This window comes from Oncorhynchus mykiss, chromosome Y, assembly GCF_013265735.2.
Source record: "Oncorhynchus mykiss isolate Arlee chromosome Y, USDA_OmykA_1.1, whole genome shotgun sequence".
Lineage (NCBI taxonomy): Eukaryota > Metazoa > Chordata > Actinopteri > Salmoniformes > Salmonidae > Oncorhynchus > Oncorhynchus mykiss.
In genome coordinates, this window is record NC_048593.1 from 4,471,694 (window position 1) to 4,491,709 (window position 20,016).

The 20,016-nt window shown below is 40.8% G+C and overlaps 1 protein-coding gene across 4 annotated transcripts; it reads left to right on the plus strand.

Moving 5' to 3' along the window:
* Nucleotides 1-2,940: 2,940 nt before the first annotated feature.
* Nucleotides 2,941-13,940, plus strand: LOC110509532 (LIM/homeobox protein Lhx2-like). Of its 4 annotated transcripts, none has more exons than XM_036968132.1 (6): nucleotides 2,941-3,449; nucleotides 3,841-4,003; nucleotides 5,207-5,409; nucleotides 5,931-6,316; nucleotides 10,613-10,815; nucleotides 13,075-13,940. In XM_036968132.1, exons 2-6 carry the CDS (start codon nucleotides 3,884-3,886, stop codon nucleotides 13,369-13,371), a joined length of 1,209 nt encoding a protein of 402 aa, XP_036824027.1. In that variant the 5' UTR covers nucleotides 2,941-3,449; nucleotides 3,841-3,883; the 3' UTR covers nucleotides 13,372-13,940. The 4 variants fall into 4 exon arrangements, with proteins under 4 accessions (XP_036824027.1, XP_036824026.1, XP_021446124.2 ...); XM_036968131.1 differs by having other exon boundaries at nucleotides 2,942-3,524; XM_021590449.2 differs by lacking the exon at nucleotides 2,941-3,449 and having other exon boundaries at nucleotides 3,806-4,003.
* The last annotated feature ends 6,076 nt before the right edge of the window (nucleotides 13,941-20,016 follow it).

Sequence of the window (20,016 nt, forward strand, 5' to 3'; positions counted from 1 at the left end):
TTCTTTGGATGCAACTCAGCATTCTTTGTCCTCCAAACACGACGAGTTTAGTTTTTACCAAAAAGTTATATTTTGGTTTCATCTGACCATATGACATTCTCCAAATCTTCTTCTGGATCATCCAAATGCTCTCTAGCAAACTTCAGACGGGCCTGGACATGTACTGGCTTAAGCAGGGGGACACGTCTGGCACTGCAGGATTTGAGTCCCTGGCGGCGTAGTGTGTTACTGATGGTAGGCTTTGTTACTTTGGTCCCAGCTCTCTGCAGGTCATTCACTAGGTCCCCCGTGTGGTTCTGGGATTTTTGCTCACCGTTCTTGTGATCATTTTGACCCCACGGGGTGAGATCTTGCGTGGAGCCTCAGATCGAGGGAGATTATCAGTGGTCTTGTATGTCTTCCATTTCCTAATAATTGCTCCCACAGTTGATTTCTTCAAACCAAGCTGCTTACCTGTTGCAGATTCAGTCTTCCCAGCCTGGTGCAGGTCTACAATTTTGTTTCTGGTGTCCTTTGACAGCTCTTTGGTCTTGGCCATAGTGGAGTTTGGAGTGTGACTGTTTGAGGTTGTGGACAGGTGTCTTTTATACTGATAACAAGTTCAAACAGGTGTCATTAATACAGGTAACGAGTGGAGGACAGAGGAGCCTCTTAAAGAAGAAGTTACAGGTCTGTGAGAGCCAGAAATCTTGCTCATTTGTAGGTGACCAAATGCTTATTTTCCACCATAATTTGCAAATAAATTCATTAAAAATCCTACAATGTGATTTTCTGGATTTTTTCTTCTTCTCATTTGTCTGTCATAGTTGTAGTGTACATATGATGAAAATTACAGGCCTCTCTCATCTTTTTAAGTGGGAGAACTTGCACAATTGGTGGCTGACTAAATATTTTTTTGCACCACTGTATATATAGCTTAATCTAAGGAAGTTGGATCAATATACGTTTTAATATATACCACTCGGGGAACATAAAGTTTAGAGAGAAAACATTTCATGAGTTTTTAATATATGTAGTACAATTTAAATTATATTTGGGGCAGAGCTTGCAGGTGTAGAAAGTGGATGTGGAGGTCCCTAGACTGCAGTTGTGAAGCCGGTTGGATGTAGATGCTCTGTATGTACAAAGCCATGGAACCTTATGACTATCAGATGAAATGAACTACATTTTTCTGAGGGAAAACTTGTAAATCGGTCCAATTCGACCGGAACACAGCAGGAGGGTTATTATTTAGCAGTCTTATGGCTTGGGGGTATAATTTGTCTCGGAGCCTGTTGGTCCGAGAGCGGATGCTCCAGTGCCGTTTACAGGATGTTAGCAGAGTGATGGCTTGGGTGGCTGAAGTCTTTGGACATTTTTCGGGCCTTCCTCTGTCATGTTGTTTCTATTGAGGATTATTGCAGTGACATTAACATGCTTATAGGCAATGTTTATTTGCATACTGATTTACCAATGTAAATTTGGCCATGAGTCCCAAAAAGATCACCAATGTAGCCACTCTGACAGATGAAGAAATATGGAGGTAAAACCAGTGTAAGGCAACGCTCAATGGCTGTTATTACATGGATTAAACAAAGTATTCTGCTGTAGCCCCCGCGCTGGTGGTAAAATGTCTGGGGTGACAGAGAGCCCTGTCCCCCGCGGCCGAAGGCGTTGTTCTTTGTTGGAGTTTAGTCACGGCTGTAGCGAAGGCGCTGGTCCAGGCATTGTGTTGTCCAATGTGCTGGTCGGGGTTGCTAACAGATGGAGTCAGCGGCTGCAGCGAGAGGATGACGTTGCTAAGAGGTGCAGTGAGGTAATGGGAGACCTGTGATTTGTTCACCTGTCACTTTCCCTTTGTTGAGATGAATGCGCTCCACGGTGGAGTCAGACACTGGCCGTTTGTTTGGGGTGTAGTCTGCCCTATAGTTTCATTTCGATTTTTGAATCAGTCTTCTATCACACAATCAATGGTACAAATTGGTATAATTATTTAAAGTAATTAAAACAACAATGGTGCTATTAATAATGTAGCGGTAATATCAATTACAATGACATAACAAGACAAGCACACACACACACACACACACACACTGTCCACGGCACTGTGCCAGCCATGCTATAGTGCACTCACCGTCCAAGATGATAAGCTCAGAAAGCGTGATAACATCCAATTTGAATCAGTCTTCTGGGTTCAAATTCAATCAGTAGGATTGATATGAACTCACTGTAAACAGTATTCTATTCGTTTCAGTCAAATACAATTGTTCGTAAGACTATTTCTAGACTAGTTAGACCCCTCATATGCCTCTAGTGTAGTTAGACAAAGACACAAATGGGAGTGTGATTGAATTCTAGCATCTATAAATGACTAATATGTATAGCCTTTGGTTTAGTGTATCGTTATGGTGGCATACACATTGGCAGCTATACGAGCTGAATTGCAGTGTACAGTCCATATCTAAACAAATAATGAAATAAACAAAATGTTTCTTCTGTAAGTGTGGATACCATGCTGCAAATATGTGTTCTGGCATCACACAATTTCCAATAAGTGAACGAGACATCAAAATAATATTTTACCCTCAAAATACCTGTTTTGAATAGGTTATTCATGTTCGCTAACTTGTATTCATTGTAATGTAACCATTAGTCTAAACGTCTGAGATTAAATTTCTTGAAACGACAAGTTTTTGAAAATGGTCAAAACATAGCAATAATCCTTATCCTATTAGAGAAATCATAATAAAGGTTTCTGACTCATCGATGCCACCACATAGGCTGTTTTCAAAAGAAGAATTTGCTTTATCGATTCAGTCGCTTTTGATTCAACCGCTCGAGCTACGGTACATTGTAATACGGATCATTTTGGTGACATTTGTAAACCAATGAACGACTGAAAGGGCTATACGTGACGTAGTCTACGAGTCCCCGTAGAAAGGCGCGGAGTGTAGCTATAGGTACGGAGGTGCGAAGCAAAACGAAGCTGAGACCGCTTCCGAGAGTCTTGACAAGGGATTTGTACACGTCGAATCAATAGTAATCCCCTCTCCCTAAATTGCACACATACATAGGGCTCAGTGCTCGCCTTGCCGAAGAGCTTGATACCCGTAGGAAAACAATGTATGTTTTGCAATAGCCCTTGAACTCGAACAATTGTGTGTTTTTGTGCATTCGTTCGTCGTCTTTGCTATTATTTTATTTTCGATTGATATTCGTTTTGGGTGTTTTGCGTCAGCATCCACGTGTAGCATTGAACGTCGCTGTTATGATTCGAGGCTTGGAGCAACTCAAGAGTGGAGGCCAGGATACCAACCACAAGTCATCTACAATTCTGCCGTGTTTTTAGTTTTCCCCCTCCTTTCTCTGTTGTTTCTGGAATACGTATTTACTCCTTCATTTATTCCTAATGCAAGTTGAACATTTGCAGTAGCTCTCGACCACTTTTGCCTGAAGACATAGAGAAAATGGTACATTTTTGTGCATCCTGAAATCTGCATATTGAGAGAGATTATTTGATTCAGAATTCACTTTGTGGTTTGCTGGTATGTTTATTTAATTATTCTCATCTATTGGTTGTAAATAGTAGGCTATTTTGTATTTGATCACGTGTTCAAATATGGTGTAAACTATAGCCTATACGCCATATAGAAAACGTAATATTTACTATAATCATGTCTGAAATTAAAGGCCTATATTTGAATACGAATCAAAATCACAGTGTTGGAAAGGAAAATATGTTTTTCGTAGCCTACCATCTTTTTTGGCTTGTATTTTTTGACTTCCTAAACCAATAGATGGGAGCCATTCACTTTAAATGCATGGGCGAGATTTGCGTCTCATGGAAGTTTTGGCTTGCAGATCTGAGGGAGACGCTTGCAAGTGTAGCTCTCCAGCCTCCACGATGCTCTTCCACGGGCTGCTCGGAGGCGAGATGCAGGGGGTTATCTACGAGATGGGCCGGAGGGCGAAGGGCGATTCTACCGCCATCAGTTCGGCTATAGACATGGGAGAAACCGAGACGGTGGGTAAATGCTCTATTAAAGAAGGACCTGTGCTGTTCAGACATGTGGAAGCACAAATAAAGCGTTCATTTCGAGGGACTACGGTCAGAAAGTAAACTGCGATTAAAATATATTTATTTATAAACTAGAAAGCAGTACATTGCTTGCATGTTAGCGTTCACATTTACTAACCATGTGTGCGTAAAGTGTAATTATTCATGGGCTACTGGCTACTATTTCGTAGTCCTACGAAACAAGATGTTACAATAACTAGAGAATTTTATTCACGAAGTTTCCTTTCAGATGCATGTTGACTACATAGGCCCACTTAGATAACAAAACAGATATATACAGTACAACCTCAAAACATTTGATTTTACACTGCAAGGTATGTCTGTTTGTCCGTTTTAAGGCCGTGCATGTTCATTCACAACCCAATAATTATTTCTAACAGATCATCTTGATCACTTTGATAGCCTATTTAGGTATGTTATCTAGGCCTATTGCTATAGCAGGATATAGGCAATCGCTGTCATTGGTAAGGGGAACGCAGCAAGGCACGAAACATATAGGCCTAACTTGTGAAACATAAACAGGCTTCTCATTTGTTGCAAAAACAAACTAGTCGTTGTTCAATAGGCCTAGCTCACGTCGATTGTCCACTAAAACAGGTCTTAAAGTTGTACATGCTCATGTCCATTCAACTCTCCAATTGAAATATAACACATCCAAAGGAAAATACGTTTATTTCACAGAAATATTAGAATTATAATGCTTAATCTGTGATGATTTTTTTATTCGTTTATTAGACCTAATCAAATACGTTTTGCAATATTTTGGTTGTCAACAAGATTCGTTTATTGATGATAATATTGAGTGTTTCACGTGAACTAATGCGCTCAGGAAAAATATTTGAATTTGACATTTTCCTTTTTATTTAGTTGTTATAATATATGTAGCGCATGCCTCAATAAAAAAATAAGGTTTCTGGTGCATTTACATGTTAGACCTGTTACGTCATGCCACATTTAGGTTCTATCTAGTGTTATCATTTTATCTATCGCTTTCATGACTGCAAAGTAGACCGAGGTATGAACAGGTATGGAACATGTGTGCGCAAAATATTCACTGTTATACAGTATTGGCCTTGACATCTCTTGGTGGCATTCTATCGAACGTGTTCTTATTGTAAACATAAAACTGATTTCCCTTTCCCTCTTCAGGGTATGAGGTCCATCAACAGCGACCGTGTGGCCTTATGCGCGGGCTGCGGGGGGAAGATATCTGACCGCTACTACTTGCTTGCGGTTGACAAACAGTGGCACATGCGCTGTCTCAAGTGCTGCGAGTGCAAACTCAACCTCGAGTCCGAGCTTACCTGTTTCAGTAAAGACGGCAGCATCTATTGCAAAGAAGATTACTACAGGTAACCATGATACAAGGCTACAGCTATAACAACAACAACTGGCCAAGCAAGCATATAAACGAGAGATATCCAATTAGGCCTAGGCCTACAGCTAGTATTCTATCTAGGCTACTTATTACAAACACTTCAACTCCCCAGCTACTGCTACTCCATTGGTAGGCTAATCTTCCCCAAAACCATTGGTAGGCTAATCCTCCCCAAAACACGGTAGCTTGTTATCCACGCCAATATGCCAATATGCTACTATTCCATATCTCTGGTAGACCTATTCTTGTTTTTGATGCTCTACTTAGTCTAAACCAAAACATCATATTTTTAAGTGGCAAAAGGACAATAATGAAACAAAAAAAAAACATGAAGATCTGAAGGCATTTAGCCTTTTACGCGTGATAATGAATATGCCTGTATTGACAACTTTACATCAACGTTCTTCTTCGGAATGTGCACAAACTAAAGTTTGTTGACCCTGGATTGAATCTATATTCTGTACGTGTTTGTGTCATCCGCTCTCTTCTCCCAAGCAGGAGGTTTTCCGTGCAGAGGTGCGCCCGTTGCCATCTCGGGATCTCGGCGTCGGAGATGGTCATGCGGGCGAGGGACTTGGTCTATCACTTGAACTGTTTCACCTGTACAAGCTGCAACAAAATGCTCACGACCGGAGACCACTTCGGTATGCGGGACAGTCTTGTGTACTGCCGGTTCCACTTTGAGACACTCATACAAGGGGAATATCAAGCGCATTTCAATCACTCAGGGGATGTAGACTCGGGCAAAGGACTTTGCGCAGGCAGCGCGGGAAACTCGCTGGGGCAGACCTACTACAACGGCTCCCGAACCGTGCAGAAAGGAAGGCCGAGGAAAAGGAAAAGTCCCGGGCCTGGAACAGATGTGGTGGCTTACAACGCAGGTAGGACGAGTATGTACCGGTTAGCCATGAATGATTATGGTCATTTAAATCTACAGAAAGTGCCACGAAAAGAAAATCTCACAATTGTAGGACATATTTTATTTCACAGTATGTGTGATATCTCTGTTGGAATGAAAGATAAGGATTGTTGGACTAATTTAAAATATTTTGGTTTGAAAATCTGCCCTTATTTCGACAGGCCTATTTTGTCTGCACCGTTTTGGGAAACATAGAATGGCCTTTTTGTCATTTTTAAACAAAGTTAATCAGTTTGATAAACTAAATGGTTACTTATTTTTTATAATCAAAAATATTTTCTGCTTTGGACGTATTTGTGCGCAGACTAGGCCTGACATGTTTTAAAACGGATCGATATGTATATGTTGATTTATTGAATAATTCGCCTTTCTGAGATAGCGTAATTTTAACAAGATTTAATGTTTGCTCAAAGATGTGAGGGAAAAGTGAGACGTTCAATGGAGGCCTCTGATGATTTGTGGAATGGGAGCGCTTGATCCACTTCCAATCTAATATATTTAGATAACATATCCTAAGAGAAATATGCAAGATGAACATGCACAGGCCACTAACTAACGCATTCAAGGAGAACCTGCTTCTGAAGGTCTACCCAATTCTCCATGTCCTTCTGCATGTCCCATTATAGGCTACAGAGAGACGATTGCGTAATAACATCTCTTGAAACACTCCATTTCATTCTTTTTTTTTAAAGTGTTTCAATTTTCCCACTGAACATTGCATTTGCAAGCTCATACACAGTCAATTTAGTCTTGTAAAACCTATCTCAAAACTTAAGAGTAATAAAATATTTTTTAGAAGACGACAGAAGCAGACAAGTGGAAAATAGTTCAGATGGGGGCTAGGACTTCAAAGAAGATGAGCGAGAGAGATGATCGAATTTTTCCCCAGTCCCACTTCACTTGGAGTCTCGCAGTTTGTTTGGTTTTCGGGTAAAAAAAACAAACAAAAAAAATCATTTTTGGGTCGGGAAATCAATGTTGGATTGCTTGTAAAACATGGGAGAACCCGTGTAGAATCCTGAATAAAACTCTCCCCTGTGAAATTTCGAGAGAAAGTCTCCCGCCGCCAGGAATATGTTATTCCGTCATAAATAAAGGACCGACTTGAGCGAGAAGCTCTTGGTGTGTGTTACTTTTGTGCGAAAAAAACAAACACTAGATTACTTTGACGTCTTGGTATTATGATTAGGCATTAATAAGCAATGTTTATACTTGTTATAGGCATATTATCATTCCGATAATAATATGAGTAGGAGTAGGCAAGGATAGGCCCAATAAGGATAGAGCCAGATTGTATAAGCCTGTCGGTTTTTCGAGAGTAGAGGATTTAATGATACAATTCCAGGTCGCTATAGCTCCATATTGTGGTGGCATATGGTGATTTGAATAAGAAAGGCGAATGGCAGAACGCTTTAGTAAGCACGTGAGTTAAACATGAATGGTAGGGATAATAGTTAAAAGATTAGGTTCTCTGCATTCTGCTTTGGGGAACGAGAATTTGGATTTTCGTTTCATAAACATTTAGAAATGTACCGTTCTGAGTGTGCTTCAATAACTATGAGCATGCAAATGTAATTACAATATTTATACTTTATTGTCAAGAACTATTTCATAAACAACTTACTTTTTTTGACAGGGTTGTCTGGTAAATGGTTATACAAATGGGCAGGGTTAATTGCACAGTTTCCCTCCAAATCTAAAAAAGCCAACATAAATAGAAGACATATAAAAGAAGAAAGCCTAATTGCATAAAATAAAACAAGGACTTCAATCTTAAACCAACTAATACTGTATATAGGCTTATACCTATCTTTCTTTGCATAATATTTTGCATTGTCCAAGATAACTTTTACCCACTTTTCCAAAATCTCATAACTAATGAAATTCGAATTAAATTATAGCCTGCAGTGTTATACAATATTGAATAAGGCATCATGTTGCCTTTTCTTTCTTTCAACCTTTCTGTTTTGGAGCTTTGCTTCCACCTGAGGGCATTTGTTGACATTCCTTTCACTATCATCTGGATTTTCTATCAAACCCTGACTGCACTGCATAACACTGTGAAAATACATGCCAATTTTATCCAATATAATATATTCTGCAATCAATCAAATGTATTTATAAAATCCTATATACATCAGCCAATGTCACAAAGTGCTGTACAGAAACCCAGCCTAAAACCCCAAACAGCAAGCAATGCAGATGTAGAAGCACGGTGGCTAAGGAAAAACTCCCTAGAAAGGCAGGAACATAGGAAGAGACCTAGAGAGGAACCAGGCTCTGAGGGGTGGCCAGTCCTCTTCTGGCTGTGCCGGGTTGAGATTATAACAGTACATGGCTAAGATGTTCAAACATTCATAGATGACCAGCAGCGTCAAATAATAATAATGTTTGTAGAGGGTGCAACAGGTCAGCAACTCAGGAGTAAATGTCATTTGGCCTTTCATAGCCGAGCAATCAGAGTTAGAGACAGCAAGTGCGGTAGAGAAAGAGATTCTAAAACAGCAGGTCCGGGACAAGGTAGCACGTCTGGTGAACAAGTCAGGGTTCCATAGACGCAGGCAGAACAGTTGAAACTGGAGAAGCAGCACGACCAGGTGGACTGGGGACGGCAAGGAGTCATCAGGCATGGTAGTCCTGAGGCAAGGTCCCAGGGCTCAGGTCCTCTGGGAGAGGAGGGAGAGGGAGAGAGAGAGAATTAGAGGGAGCATACTTAAATTCACACAGGACACCGGATAAGACAGGAGAAATACTCCAGATATAACAGACTGACCCTAGCCCCCCGACACAAACTACTACAGCATAAATACTGGAGGCTGAGACAGGAGGGGTCGGGAGACACCGTGGCCCCGGCCGACGATAACCCCCGGACAGGGCCAACCAGGCAGGATATAACCCCACCCACTTTGCCAAAGCACAGTCCCCATACCACTAGAGGGATATCTTCAAACCACCAACTTACTACCCAGAGACCTGGCTGAGTATAGCCCACAAAGATCTCCGCCACGGCACAACACAAGGGGGGGCACCAACCCAGACAGGATGATCACGTCAATGACTCAACCCACTCCAGTGACACACTCCTCCTGGGGACAGCATGGAAGCGCACCAGTAAGCCAGTGACTCAGCCCCCGTAATAGGGTTAGAGGCAGAGAATCCCAGTGGAGAGAGTGCAACCAGCCAGGCAGAGACAGCAAGGGCTGTTCGTCGCTCCAGTGCCTTTCCGTTCACAGTGTGGTGAATTCCATAACTATTGGCAAAAGTTTGACATGCAATTGACATTTCAATTTTTTTTTACTCACTTGAATATTTTGATATGACTTTGATTTCCCCGTTTAAGGAATTATTAGTAACACTTTAGAGTAATTATTCTAGTAAATACAATACTTACTGTACTTACAGAAGAAAAAAGGGAAAAAGTGTGTTCCAATAATGAGCAAATGCAATACTTTTAACACTGCACTACTTACAAAGTAATAAGAACACTTAAGGTAAGGTATTTGTTGTGTCCAGTCAATCTTGTGGGTTCACATTTTATTGATTTATTTAGGCATTTTCACTCAGTGTTGTGGGTATTTAGGAGTAATCACATTGATTATTTTTGTATTCAGTTTTGCAACTAACATGCTTTCTAATTTAGAGCTTCCAGAGTACTTGTAGATTGTCAGATGTGTTGTAGGTGTTTTGCAGACAGTTTTGCCCATGCTGTAAACTCCAGAATGTAAACATATAGGTTGTGCTCTTGCTTGATTCAATTTGATACAAAAGTTGTCATTATGAATTCATTGAAATTAGCACAATAGTTTATAGATATAGATAACTGTACTGTTACCAATAATAGTAATAATGATAATATAATCTGATTAGCTGGAAAGAAAATATTCTAGTGCAATGATTGCTCTGTAAAATTACCCCTTTAATGCATAATTTGCTCATTTTGACTTACATTTTCATTTGACATTTTAATCTCACAAGACTCAAAAATATTTCACTTTGATGAATGTATCCATTTAGCCTCCATTAACCACAACCTTGTAAAGTCCAGTCCGTCATGAGCTTTCCTGTCAACAAATAAGACACGCGGTCTGTCTGCCATAGCGTTCACAACGGCAACAAAACACATTGGAATAGTCTGAATACGTAATCCCAATGATGACATGATCGTAACCATAAACTAAATTCCATGAAAATGGTCACCAAAGTATTGTGTCATATCTTAACCAGAAACGAACCTGTGTGTGTTGTCCCTCCCCTCCAGCATTAAGTTGCAGTGAGGATGGGGACCACCTGGACTGTGACTCCCACTACTCCTCCAGCTCCAAGTCCAAGCGCATGCGCACCTCCTTCAAACACCACCAACTGAGGACCATGAAGTCCTACTTTGCCATCAACCATAATCCAGACGCCAAAGACCTGAAACAGCTGGCCCAGAAGACGGGTCTCTCCAAACGCGTGCTGCAGGTGAGAAAGAAGATTCCCTTCATAAGGACAATTACTTACACACAGGTAAAGGTAACTGCCAAAATAGTGGCTACCATGCCTATGCCCCCATAGGATGACAATGCGCCCATCCACAGGGCACGAGTGTCACTGAAAGTTCTCATGCTCATCAAACCAATGTAATCCATATGCCATTGGCAACTCAGTCATCAGATCTAAACCCAATTGAACACTTATGTGAGATTCTGGAGCGGTGCCTCAGACAGCGTTTTCCACCACCATCGACAAAACACCAAATGATGGAATTTCTCGTGGAAGAATGATGTCGCATCCCTCCAATAGAGTTCCAGACACTTGTAGAATCTATGCCAAGGTGCATTGAAGCTGGTCTGGCTTGTGGTGGCCCAACACCCTGTTAAAACACTTTATGCTGGTGTTTCCTTTATTTTGGCAGTTACCTGTATGTTATTGTATATAGTCCACTTCTGGGCTCATATTGAAAAAGTGTCTCAGAGTAGGATCAGTTTGTCCTTTTAGATAATAATGAATAAGATTATATGGATGGGGGGGACCTGATCCTAGACCAGCAGTCCTACTCTGAGACGAATACTGGCACTGATGCTCATTTGGTAAGTGAAATCTGCATCGCATTTCACCATTTACAAATACTGAAAATCATATTTTTTTGCTCTGGATATCTGTATGTTTCGGTTTAGTGCAAAATAAATTAATTAAATATACCATTTTACTTTTTTATTACATTATTACAATCCAATGCAAGTCACTATATTAGCATTTTTTGCACTTCATGTCCCATTGATCCTTAAGTATCTAAAATGGATTGTGTATCTCAGCAAAGTTAGTATTTGGAAACAATGTCCAGTTAAACAAAACCAAAGCATGGAGTGCTGTTATAACTTGCCCATAGACTGCTTACAGAGTAAGGAAACAAAAGTGATTTTGTAGTTTGGGTGAACTATCCCTTTAACTACTAACACTCAGCATTCACACAGAGGGAAAGTGATTAATCGGTGTAACAATAAAGGAATTAGTTTAGAGTAACAATGTTCCTTTTGGGAAACAGCTTGGATGCTAACGATGCAACTGACTGTAGGATCTACAAAAATAATTAACTTAAAGCTGCAACATGTACATTTTTGGGAGACCCGGCCAAATTTACATAAAAATGTCAGTTATAGATCTGTCATTCTCATTCTCATTGAAAGCAAGTGTAAGAAGTAGTAGATCTGTTCTATGCTTCCCGTTCTTAAGTTTCGTTTGTGCATCTGACTTTGGGTTTTGAACACCAGCCTAGAACAGCTGAAAATACTGTTTTTGGTTATAGAAAATATATTTCACAGCGGTTTAGATGGCACAATGATTCTCTACACTATTCTTTTGTTTTTTCACATAAACTGAAATTAGATGAACAATTAGAATTTTATCAACCAGGAAATGGCGAAGCGATTTCTGTATAGTGCATCTTTAATGTTACACAAACTATGAAAGCTCTTGGGATACTAGGCCCTGTACAATAGTACTTGACTGTGTGGCAAATGGAAACAGTGGTTTATGCTTGTGAGGTTATTGCCAAGTGTTGTACATTGATGATGGTACCTGCAGCCCTTGTAGAAACATGTATTTGTGTGGCTATGTACTCAGTTGTTTTACATGTAGTAATTAGTGACAATATTTGAAATTCCATTCTTTGTATCTGTGGTAATAATGAACTTAATAATAGTGCAAAATGCCAGAGAAATCTATCAGGGAAGTTTTTGATTAGTATAATTGCTCAAGTGTTATGATTATCCCAAACAAATTGTAAATTGAAAAGACCCACGTATTTCCATCCCGTTGAACATAATTTTCACAAGAGTCAAAACATTTAGTCCTCACACAGTCAGTATAGATATCCCTTGATCTAAGTCATGACCTATTTTTTATTTTTTTTAAGAAAGTGTCACCGAGTTATCATATTTAGCATTCGATATGGCAATTCAAAAACACGCAACGGACCATTTGCAAAAGTATAAACAACTGCAAATTATGTTTTTTTAAAACAGACAGGCGTAAAACACGGATTTAATGAACAAACTGAAGAAAAACAAAGCCGATGCTTTGCTTTGATGAATTCCATTTTCATGTTTGTCATTTTGATTTGAACCCCCCTCTCCTTAGGTATCTCTCTGTTTCTAAACCTTTCCCTCCACAGCCCAGGCTTCGGTTCACCACACTTACACTATCTATTGAGCTTTTTTTCTCCCTTCTCTTTCTGTGAAGGTTTGGTTCCAAAACGCCCGGGCCAAGTTTCGACGGAACATTCTACGTCAGGAGAGCACAGGACTGGACAAGCTGTTGGATGGGTCCACTCTATCAGGGGGTTCGCCTTCAGGCCCCCCCTCCGAACTGTCCAGCTCCTCAATGAGCCCTTCCAGTACCCATACCACCCTCACGGACATGACCAGCCCCTCTATGACATCGGCTAACCCTGTACTGACCGCCGTGCCGGGGGGCATGGACCTACATGACTCCATGAGTGTGAGCCCTTCCCAGACCACCCTTACCAGCCTTTTCTGATGTCACCCACCCCACCCGATCCGCCCATAAACCCATCCACCAGCTCACTCAAGAGGGAGTCACTTATATAAATGATATTCCCCTGGACCTTAGGTTTCCACCCTGTCACTCCATCCTGACCATTCTGTTTCTAGGGAGGGATTTGTAAAAGAAAAAGGGAAAAGCATTGGGGAGTGTAAAATGCAGATGCAAAGTACTGTAGCAAGGTTATCCGGAAGACTCTAGCGTGCCTTATACATTTTAATCACACGGAGGAATCCCTTCTCTGATAAATGTCTCATCTAGGTGGCATATTTCTTAAAAGATTTTGTTAAAGGACGGTTGCCCCACTGACAACTGCATTTGCTTAAGACATGGCCAACAAAGCGGATCTACTTTACAATTCAGTCTGTACAGAGTAAGGGTCTGATGTCAACAAGAACATGTATATTGATACATAGGGCATAGATGAGAATTAGAATTAAACTGATACAGTTAATATGAAGATATCATGGTCACTATCCTTTACTCAGACTTTGCTTTAATATTTTGTAACAATAAACTGTCATACACAGAAATGAGATATAATATATATTGATATCTGACTCATTGCTGATGGAATTGCATTGATTCTATTTGCAGTCACCACTTAATATCTCAGTAACACATACATTTTAAGCAAAAATAGCTACAACATATCTAGTGCTTTTTGAGCATCACACTCTTTGGATTATGAATTGATAGGAGAAACATATGGATTTAGATTGTGGAATAATGTCTGGCTATTTGAATAGTCACATTCATCACTACATTTGTAGTTTGTTTCAGCACTTGTGTACCAGAACTTGTGTACCAGATGCACTTCCACACGGCAGTCATGCACACACACACACCATACTTACCTCAGTCTAAATGTCTTTCTATGTTCTTGTTTCTGAAAACCAGCACTCTGATTTAGAGGTAGATACCAAGGTTATGGCTCTGTTTGCATGGTATCACATTTTGAAATTCTAAAAGTCCATACAATGTAGGAATTTAACACAAAATAAATATATTTAAAACTTAGATGCTGTATGGGAGCATCCAACAATGGTACCAGCAATCAAAAATAAATCCAAGACACCACTTCTAAATACTTATTTGGAATTGTCCCTACAAAACGGTTCCTTGTGGGGACCTGCCTGAATATTGGTGTTGGCACAGAGAAACTAATCAGGGATTTGTGAAGTTGGCAAATAAACCAACTTTACCTGGGTCCTGCTCATTAGGACCGTACAGTAGCAACATATTTTGTAATGGAAAACGTAAACGAGTGTTTCTTATTGGACAAATTCAGATAGTACTTCCTTGTTTCAAACTGTTTTCTTCCACTTGGTGCCTACGGAACATTACCCTGAAAGCTGGTAGGACTATAAGGGTTTCTGACATGGAGAATCAAGCTGCCTTCCTTTTGACTGTGATTACCTTCACTCATGAGGAGGGTGGGTGGGTGCTCTTACTTTCTTTACACTTGTGTACATGGACAACTGCTGTTTGGGATTCATCATCCCTTTAACCACAGTATTTTCTTTGTTTGTCCTCCCATTCTTGTGCAGTTTCCCCCTTTTGATGTAATTAAGCATTAATTTATTTCAAAATGTAAAATGGTGAGCAAGAGTTGACCTGGTCTCTGTTGTTTAAAAAAAAAAGTTACTACCTATAGGATATGATCATATGACAAACGCACACATGTACAGTTGAAGTCGGAAGTTTACCTACACTTAGGTTGGAGTCATTAAAACTTGTTTTTCAACCACTCCACAAATGTCTTGTTAACAAACTATAGTTTTGGCAAGTCGGTTAGGACATCTACTTTGTGCATGACACAAGTTGTTTTTTCAACAATTGTTTACAGACAGATTATTTCACTGTATCACAATTCCAGTGGGTCAGAAGTTTACATATACTAAGTTGACTGTGCCTTTAAACAGCTTGGAAAATTCCAGAAAATGATGTCATGACTTTAGAAGCTTCTGACATAATTGATGGTGTACCCGTGCATGTATTTCAAGGCCTACCTTCAAACTCAGTGCCTCTTTGCTTGACATCATGGGAAAATCAAAAGAAATCAGCCAAGACCTCAGAAAACAAACTGTAGACCTTGCTCCCAAGGTTCATCCTTTGGAGCAATTTCCAAATGCCTGAAGATACCACGTTCATCTGTACAAACAATAGCACACATGTATAAACACCATGGGACCACGCAGCTGTCATACCACTCAGGAAGTTGACGCTTTCTGTCTCCTAGAGATGAATGTACTTTGGTGCGAAAAGTGCTGATCAATCATAGAACAGCCGCCAAGGTCCTTGTGAAGATGTTGGAGGAAACAGGTACAAAAGTATCTATATCCACAGAAAAACGAGTCCTATATCGACATAACCTGAAAGGCTGCTCAGCAAGGAAGAAGCCACCGCTCCAAAACTGCCATAAAAAAAGCCAAACTACGGTTTGCAACTACACATGGGGACAAATATTGTACTTTTGGGAGAAATGTCCTCTGGTCTGATGAAACAAAAATAGAACTGTTTGGCCATGATGACCATCGTTATGTTTGGAGGAAAAAGGGGGAGGCTTGCAAGCCGAAGAACACCATCCCAACCGTGAAGCACGGGGGTGGCAGCATGTTGTGGGGGTGCTTTGCTGCAGGAGGGACTGGTGCACTTCACAAAAGAGATGGCATCATGAGGTAGGAAAATTATGTGTATATAAATTGAAGCAACAGCTCAAGACATCAGTTAAAGCTTGGTCGAAAATAAGACATCCAAATGGACAATGACCCCAAGCTTACTTCAAAAGTTGTGGCGAAATGGCTTAAGGACAACAATGTCAAGGTATTGGAGTGGCCATCAAAGCCCTGACCTCAATCCCATGCAAAATTTGTGGGCAGAACTGAAAAAGCGTGTGCGAGCAAGGAGGCCTACAAACCTGACTCCATTACACTAGCTCTGTCAGTAGGAATGGGCCAAAATTCACCCAACTCATTGTGGGAAGCTTGTGGAAGGCTACCTGAAATGTTTGACCCAAGTAAATTGTTTAAAAGGCAAATTCTACCAAATACTAATTGAGTGTATGTAAAACTTCTGACCCAGGGACCCTGGGAATGTGATGAAAGAAATAAAAGCTGAAATAAATCATCCTCTCCACTATTATTCTGACATTTCACATTCTTAAAATAAAGTGGTGATCCTAACTGACCTAAGACAGGGAATTTTTACTAGGATTAAATGTCAGGAATTGTGAAAAACTGAGTTTAAATGTATTTGGCTAAGGTGTATGTAAACTTCCGACTTCAACTGTACGTATGCACACACATGACCACACACACCCGTGCGTGCACACACACGATGCATGTGCACGAGCAATATGTGTTACATTTTCACATGGCACCAGCGTCATCCAAACCAGCAGTCAAATGACTGTTGTCTGAAAAACGTTCTCTTGAAAACATATTCAAATAACTTTTGTAAAATAAATAAACTGAAACTTTAACAGTCAAGCTTTTCAAAAAAAAATGCAAAAAAGAAAGGAAGTTAACAGTTTGTCACGACTTCCGCTGAAGTCGGTTCCTCTCCTTGTTCGGGCGGCGTTCGACGTCACCGGTCTTCCAGCCATCGCCGATCAACCTTTCATTTTCCATTTGTTTTGTCTTGTTTTCCCACACACCTGATTTACATTCCCTCATTACTTGTCGTGTATTTAACCCTCTGTTTTTCCCCTTGTCTGTGTGTGGAATTGTTTGTTGTAAAGTGTTTGTGCACTGACTGGTTCGCGACAGGTTATTTTTTACTCATATTTTGTTGTTCTGGGTGCCGTTGGTTTTGCATATTAAACTGCTCCGGTTATTACCCAGTTCTGCTCTCCTGCGCCTGACTTACAGTTGAGGTATGGTAAACAGCAAAAGGTCAAAAGTACAGGTAATTGCTAATGTACCACAATATATTAATCATAATAATCATAATAATAAGAATACATGCAATTTTACTTATCTGGGGTCTATTAAGAAGTTCTAATATTATGGGAGGACATTCCTAATGGTCCTGTTTTTGGGACTATTGGTTCTACTATACCTGGCAAGCTAAAATGTAAGATGGCGTTGATGGAGAAGGGCGACATTTTAACAGTTCCAACCTGTCTTGGCTATTTAGTGACTTTTTTCATGTTTATCTTTAATTTTGTACAGAGAGATCATAATATTATCACATACGGCCACCAAGCTCTTCTGGCAGATTGACAGTTACTAACCTTGATTTCTACTTCAAATCCGACTTCAACTCCAACTCAGGTGTTCCCTTGTTCATGCCAGACCCCATTCCTTTGTTTCATAGGCTACTAAAACGCTGTAGGCGTAGACGCTAAGGACGCAACCTGATCCAAAGTTTTACAGCTGCACCCCCGAGAGCATCTTTATTTTTTGTTCTTCTTTAATTTTCTATTATAATCTATGTCCTGACCAGGTGCGATTTTCGCATTTACATCTTGGTGGGGGAAAACATTTTTTTTTAGGATGCAAGCCAGCAAAGCCACTACACAATACGTTAATTGCACTATAACGGTAACAAACGGTGCACACAAACCTACATAAAGCTGTCAGAGTCCCAAAAGCAGAGTCCCAAAAGTACTGCTACACCTCGCTATCAGCGGAGCGTTGTCTGGCAGCAAAACAATTCATTCAGCCTCATTTACTGCCTTTAAAAAAAAAAACATAGCTGATATGGCTGACTTGCTTAAACAAATGTGGTTTCTACTGACAATTGAGATATGCCATAGATTGTACAAGGGGAAGACAAGCGGATAAGAGGCAATCTGTAATTTTGATTAAGACATTAATGAGCGAGCTAGGACAAACGTAGTCAGTATAACCATTTTTTCATCACATTTGAAATGTACAGCGACAGAATTCAGAACCTGGGTCATTATTACCGTGTTCTCCCTTTACACCAAGTCAGAACCATAGGATAAATAAAGGGGGCGTAAAATCAGATAATGAAAGTTCTTACAATTTTTGATAAAGACATTTCTCTAAAACAGGTTATAGGCTACATTTGCACCACCAAGTCAAAACATTAGGCTAATTTAAGAGGGGAAAATAGACCAAATTATTAGGGTGAAGCACATGGGATAGTAACAGCTTACTACACAACATACACTTAGCATTACTCTCTTAGCTACAGTATACATATCTGCCTGGCATATTGTATCATTTATGCAGCAGCATACGAGGCCTTTTTGGACTCACCTTGTTGTCCTGTGCTCACTTGAATAGGAAGGTTGTAACGCTCGTCGTTGTTTGAAGAAGAAGTGGACCAAAGCGCAGCGCGTACGTGTTCATGATAATTTATCTAAACTGAACACTGAGACAAAATAACAAAATGGAACAAAACGAAACAGTTCACAAAACTACCCACAAAACACAGTCGGGAAAAAGCTGCCTAAGTATGATTCTCAATCAGAGACAACGATAGACAGCTGCCTCTGATTGAGAACCACACCCGGCCAAACACAAAGAAATACAAAACATAGAAAATGAACATAGAATGCCCAACCGAATCACACCCTGACCAAACCAAAATAGAGACATAAAAAGCTTTCTTAGGTCAGGGCGTGACATACAGGAGAGTTTGTTCTAGGCTCAGGCACAGGGCTCACCAGACTGGTGAGACATACAGGAGGCCCTGTCCTAGGCAGAGGCACCGGATACACTGGGCTGTGGAGGCGCACTGGGGGTCTCGAGCTAGGAGCCTGCACAACCCGTCCTGGCTGGATGGTTACTTTGGCCCAGCACGTGCGGGGCGCAGGCACAGGACGCACTGGGCTGTGCAGATGCACTGTAGACACAGTACGCAGAGCCGACGCAGGGTATCCTGGGCCGTAGAGACGTGCTGGAGGTCTGGAGAGCAGGGCTGGCACAATCCGTCCTGGCTGGATAATCACCCTAGCCCGGCAGATGCGGGGAGCTGGGATGATGGGGGGAGCTGGCTAAGAACGCGTACTGGAGACACCGTGTGCTCCACCGCATAACACGGTGCCTGATAAGTACGACGCCCGCCACGGTAAGCATGGGGAGTTGGCTCAGGTCTCCAACCTGACTCTTGAAAATAAAAGAGAGCCGCACACTCTAGGAGCTCAGATGCAAAAATGTAATACCAACGTTTCGACAGCCAAGCTGTCTTCATCAGGGTACAATCACAAACACTGTGGGATGACTCATTTATATAGTGTCAAAAGACACAGGTGTCTGTAATCATGGCCAGGAGTGGCCTAATACCATAGGTTAATAATCAAATATTAAAATGTCATACAAAGAACAGCATACAAACAAATGGATAGCATACGATCATAGATTAATTTGACTATACAAGTTTACAAACAATAACAATGGCAAAGTCACAATAATCACAAGACTGGCTTCAGATCAAAGTCTACGTTAAGACCGAAGGGCGCAAGGGTCTTTAAATTAAAGATCCAGGCAGCCTCTCATTTTTACAATAAATTATCAAGGTCACCCCCTCTCCTAGGGAGGGTGACATGTTCGATGCCAATATAACGCAGAGACGAAATCGAGTGGCCTGCCTCCAAGAAGTGGGCCGCAACTGGGTAAGTAAAGTTTTTACACCTAATGGTGCTAC

What these genes read in the sequence shown, in the direction of transcription:
- LOC110509532 (XM_021590449.2), top strand. Translation starts at nt 3,821, where the DNA reads ATGGAAGTTTTGGCTTGCAGATCTGAGGGAGACGCTTGCAAGTGTAGC. An exon ending in ACATGGGAGAAACCGAGACG is followed by an intron (nt 4,004 to 5,206) that starts GTGGGTAAATGC and finishes TTCCCTCTTCAG; the next exon opens with GGTATGAGGTCCATCAACAG. An exon ending in TCTCCAAACGCGTGCTGCAG is followed by an intron (nt 10,816 to 13,074) that starts GTGAGAAAGAAG and finishes CTTTCTGTGAAG; the next exon opens with GTTTGGTTCCAAAACGCCCG.